At 34.9% G+C, this 5366-nt stretch overlaps 1 protein-coding gene across 4 annotated transcripts in view; it reads left to right on the top strand.

Moving 5' to 3' along the window:
- The first annotated feature begins 3574 nt into the window (after positions 1 to 3574).
- LOC110030072 (trihelix transcription factor GT-1-like) overlaps positions 3575 to 5366 on the top strand; it is a 54162-nt gene continuing 52370 nt past the window's right edge. For all 4 annotated transcript variants that reach the window (XM_020732621.1, XM_020732619.1, XM_020732622.1 and 1 more), the window contains exon 1: positions 3575 to 4176. In XM_020732621.1, the coding sequence (XP_020588280.1) occupies positions 3630 to 4176 (547 nt within the window). In that variant the 5' untranslated portion in view covers positions 3575 to 3629. The remainder of the gene's footprint in view (positions 4177 to 5366) is intronic.

The following is a 5366-nucleotide window of genomic DNA, read 5'->3' as shown; positions in this document are numbered from 1 at the left end:
TAAAGCCATGCATCAGACTTGATCAGGTCCATCATGTCAATAAAGGTAGGAGGTTGTGTCTTTGAAAATTGGTTCATCGCTCAATCCATGACACCCACCCTAGCTGTTGCCATTGGTAGATTAGGTTGTGCCTCCATAGTAGCCTCTAGTGGTAATAGTTGAGTGGCTTATAATGTCGGTTGTGCTACTTGCTGAAAAGCTCGGATTAGTTGTGTAATTTAAGCTGTGAAACTGGCTTGTAATGCTTGAGTAACATTATGTGTTACTACCTCCATGAGATTCACTATGTTGAGATTCAATGCCCTAGCAGTCTCAGTGGTTTGAGCAGAATCAGCACAACAATGATTAGGGGAGCAGAGACCCCTAGGAAGATACACATCATTTATAGTAGCTCTCTGGACTCCTCTTCTACAAGCGATTGTTGTGCCTATTCTCCTAGGAGCTATTCTTAAGAAGTGAAATATACCCAAAATAAAAATTGATAAAATAACTAATTAACAAGGATAACCTACCCCTACCTAATCATAAGAAGTCAATGGATATGAGATGCAAATTTAAAAATGTTTAAATACAAAAATAGACCCCGATACCACTTTTTCACGCCTTGAGTTCGGAAGAATGTTCATCCTAAAAATGCAGGACATGATAAAATTAATTGAACTTTTTTTTGTATTTTTAAAAGAAATATTGTATGAAAATAACAATAGAAATAAACCAATAAATAAAAACTTTATTTCATAATAAATAGTTCACTGGTACAACTGAAAGAAAGGCAAAAAAAATGACCTAATCAATGCTAAACAACAATATTAAACCACACCCAAACACCAAAAGAAAAAAATACAACAATTAAATTAAAAAATCAAGAAAAGGCCAAAATAGAAAATATAAAACCATCAGGTATTCTTCGATGAAGAAGGTTATGCTGGTGATTGAATATAAGATGCTATATAAAATGTTAAGGAGTGAGTTTAACCGACAAGCTAAGTAAATAACAACTAATTATTAAAGCAAAAACGACAAGGAAAATAGGGCGTGCGGTATGAGCAACAAATATGATTGATTATTACATGCATATATAACATTATAAAGTAACAAGAGATTGATAACCATAAATTATGCTTAAAAAAAAATCAAGAAAAGGCCAAAATAGAAAATATAAAACCATCAGGTATTCTTCGATGAAGAAGGTTATGCTGGTGATTGAATATAAGATGCTATATAAAATGTTAAGGAGTGAGTTTAACCGACAAGCTAAGTAAATAACAACTAATTATTAAAGCAAAAACGACAAGGAAAATAGGGCGTGCGGTATGAGCAACAAATATGATTGATTATTACATGCATATATAACATTATAAAGTAACAAGAGATTGATAGCCATAAATTATGCTTACTTATCGTAAGAAAATATGCGATCATTTCCAATCAAGTTTCTTAGTATTCAATTTTTCATTCATTATTTTTATAATCAGTTTTAACGTACAACTTGAAATTGGGAAGTTCAATACCAACCTAAAGAAGTCTAACTATTTAGTGTAGAGTCATCACTCTATTAGCCTACGACTTGGCTATCCAATATCTAAAAGGGTTCCACCACTCTACAAGTCATCACATAAGTATACCAAATTTTCCAAAAGTATAATATGTAAGAATATGCTAATTCACACGGGCTTGTGATATGACACAAATCCAAATGCAATTCATAAAAAAGAAAGTTAAATGATTACATGGTTACTCAATATAAAGAAAATTTACAGTAATAAATTAACACAATTATTGCTTCCATCAAGAGTAATAATTGAAGTTAAAAAAAGTGAAAAATTATAAGTAAAGTAGCAAGGTTTGACTGACAATCTTTCAAAGTAGCTATGAGTCTACAACAAATAATAAGGATTAACGTTACTAACTAGGAAGGATCTTTTAATAAAAAAATAGTTATTTATCTCGAGGCAACAAAACTCGACGCTTTCTGATAATACAATGATTCAACTAGAGATCCTACATCATTTAGAAAAAAAATATAAATGATTATGCAATTAAACTTATTTATTCATTAGGTGTAACTTAATCAATATGATTATTATTATTTTTATTATTATTATTTGTATTATTATTATCTTGTCATCAAATTATTATTATAATATTTTTTTAGAAGTGAAAAATCTAAAAAAATATGAACCTAATTGACTCGAACTAACATTTTTAAAATAATATTTTATTTTTTAAGTTATTTTAATTATTATTATAATATTTTTTTAGAAGTGAAAAATTATGAACCTAATTGACTTGAACTAACATTTTTAAAATAATATTTTATTTTGTAAGTTATTTTGATGGGGGGATTCTAATTTATGAAGTAAATTTTTTGGAGGCAATACATGCGTAACACCTAACCTAATAACTGTAAAAATGACATCTTAACATCCCGCGGGTTCTTAAATCATGTTTCTCTTTCTGTTCGCCTTAAATTAAGGATTTAGCAAATTCCATTCGAAGATGGTTTAGCAGAATTTAAAGAAGCTGATGCGCACGTAAGCGGGTGGGAGGAAGGGAGAAATAGGAGTGTTTCCTTTCTCATTGGTTTTAGGTAAAAGCAGATTGAGTGGAATGTATGTAAATCTTCCTTGTTAAAAAAAAATGAAATACAATTACACCAACATCTCGACTTACTTGAGTTCAACATGAGCACAAATAGTAAACGCAAGCTGAAGGGAGACTCTTCAATTGTACTCGGCGCCACTACACAAATACAGACGCCCCAAAATTTCCTAGGGTGTCAAAAATTGGAGAAATTTTTCCATACGGAGTACATACATAGCTCTATGTGTGTACTCCAGTAATATGTTGTCATGTGTGCTATGTCGGACCACCTATAAAAAAATTAAAGTGAAACCGCGAAAATTATTGGAGTGGAATCACATTTATTTTTTGGTAGGGTTATTGGGGGTTATTAAGAGGTTATTGGAGGTTATTAGAGCATTATTGTGGCATTAACTCCAATGGCGCCACAACAACTCCCAAATAACTTTCAATAACTTCTGTGGTTTCGCTCCAAAAATCCCCAAATAATCTCTACGGTTTCATTTCAATAACCCCATGCATTAACCCGCAATAACCTCCGTGATTTCACGTTAATAACCCCACAATAACCTCCATGTGGCGGCATGCCGACATATTATTGGAACTCCGCACGCAGATCTGCGTACATATTATGTATGAAAAATTTTCTCCAAAAATTGACCCAACGTGCCACCCGACTTGAAAAATCCGGGTTAAGTTTGACCCAAAATTTTTTGAGTCAAATTTGGGTTAGAGAATTCTACCCGTTTTTGTTCGAGTCAAGTTTGAGTTTAAGTTGAACCTGAAAATCATAACATAACCCAATAAACATAAAATTTTGACTTGGGTTCGGGTTAGCGGGCAAGTTTAGATTCCAATCTTAATTTTGGATCCATTTATTATCCGTGTTGAGTTCAGATTATCATTTTCAAAGTAAATCCATATCCAACCCGCTGACTGAAATTAACATCTCTAAAAATTTTCCCCTCAAATAACCCCCTCAAATAACCATCCAAACAAATCAAACAGAAGGGCTTCGCTTCTCTTATGGGTATTACTTCTCTGAGATGTCCTTTTCCCTCACTCTAGAGCAGCTTCTCGCCTGCGGGGATTTTCCTTTCCAGCGAAGGGGAGAAGAGGATCAACTCGACGAGCCAAGGAAGAGAATGACCATGAGCGAGAGCAGCTGCGGTGACGACCATGAGGCTAGAACCCATGGCCCTAATCCCAAGAAGCGTGCTGAGACCTGGGTCCAGGAAGAAACCCTTTGTCTCATCGCCCTACGCCGCGAGATGGATCGTCTCTTTAACACTTCGAAGTCCAACAAACACTTATGGGAGCAGATCTCTGCGAAGATGAGGGAGAAAGGCTTCGAGCGGTCCCCAACCATGTGTACTGATAAGTGGAGGAACTTACTGAAGGAGTACAAGAAGGCGAAGCACCATAGTAGAGTCAGTGGAGGAACAGGAGGGGGCGGTGGCGGGGGGTTAGCGAAAACGGCATGTTTTAAGGAGCTTGAGGAGTTGCTTAAGGAGCGTGGTCATAAGAATTTAGCTTGCAAGGGTTGCGTTTCGTTGAAGAGGGTTGACTCCTTCTTGCAGTTCGCTGAAAAAGGTATGCAACTTTGTCTGACATTAACAAGGCTGGAGTTGGGTGACTTCGGCGCTGTCGTACTTGGATTACAATTATGACCTGGGAATTACTTTGTGCACATATGGGTAAGAGATAACACTATCTGCCCTAGGTCTAAGATTAGATGGCAGCATCTTGCATCTTTTTTTTTTTCTTTCAAGGGAGCAGCACATGAGCTTTGTTGCTTTTATGCTCAATGGGGTGCTTTCACTTAGTGATTAATCACTTGCTATCGGTGGATGTGAATTTGTGGTCTAGCCACGATAGGTTGATCTATTTGAGCGGTGGCAGTAGATGCATTACATGAGACTCATGCGTTTTCATTTCTCAATGCTGGATGATGGAGGAATTTGTAATGTCTAAATTTCCATCCATTCCTTGCTTTTCATATTGACAAATGACATATTGAAATTTAATGCTGGATGATGGAGGAATTTGTAATGTCTAAATCTCCATCCATTCCTTGCTTTTCATATTGACAAATGGCATATTGAATTTTGATACACCTTAAGTTGTACAGAGTATGGCAAGGGGAGGCTGAAACTATTACCGAACCTGCAAATTTTTCGTGCAAATATTGTGGTTCGTCCTTTCACGATCTTACTTTTGCGGGCTTGTCCTGACACATTGTTTCCTATAAAGTGGTCATTCAAGTTCAAAACTTTTGACCCGGAGAGTGTAATTTTCTTTGATGTGGAGTACCTGAACGACCTGTAGTTGTCTTCTATTGAGCTAGCACGAGTCTCTACGAGGGTGTTTGGCTACAAGTAGAATTTATGGTAAATAAGATTTAGTAAATCCGGTAATTCCAGATTTATCATATCCAAATATTGTTAAATTAGAAATAATGTTTGGTTCATTTAAGATTAATTCCAATTAAATCCATTTGATATGTTTGGTATAAATCTTTGTGAAGTATTTTATTCATAAGCTAAATTCATTAAATCCAACTAATATTTGGATATTAATGAATCCGGATTTAAGTCACGAAATAAACGGGACAAAAAAATGGATTTAATATGACGTTAGATTTATCGAACCCAAATATGACATTTAGCTGGATTTTCGTTAAAAAATTACATAAATTCTATTAATAGGAGCATACCAAACACCCCTACTTGCTGGAAAGTGAAGAAATGTGGAGAAACTATATTTTCTTTTTCCCTCTTATT

The sequence above is a fragment of the Phalaenopsis equestris genome, unplaced genomic scaffold (assembly GCF_001263595.1).
Source record: "Phalaenopsis equestris unplaced genomic scaffold, ASM126359v1 Scaffold000649, whole genome shotgun sequence".
NCBI lineage: Eukaryota > Viridiplantae > Streptophyta > Magnoliopsida > Asparagales > Orchidaceae > Phalaenopsis > Phalaenopsis equestris.
Note: the sequence above shows the minus strand (reverse complement) of the source record. Positions and strands in the feature narration are given on the sequence as shown.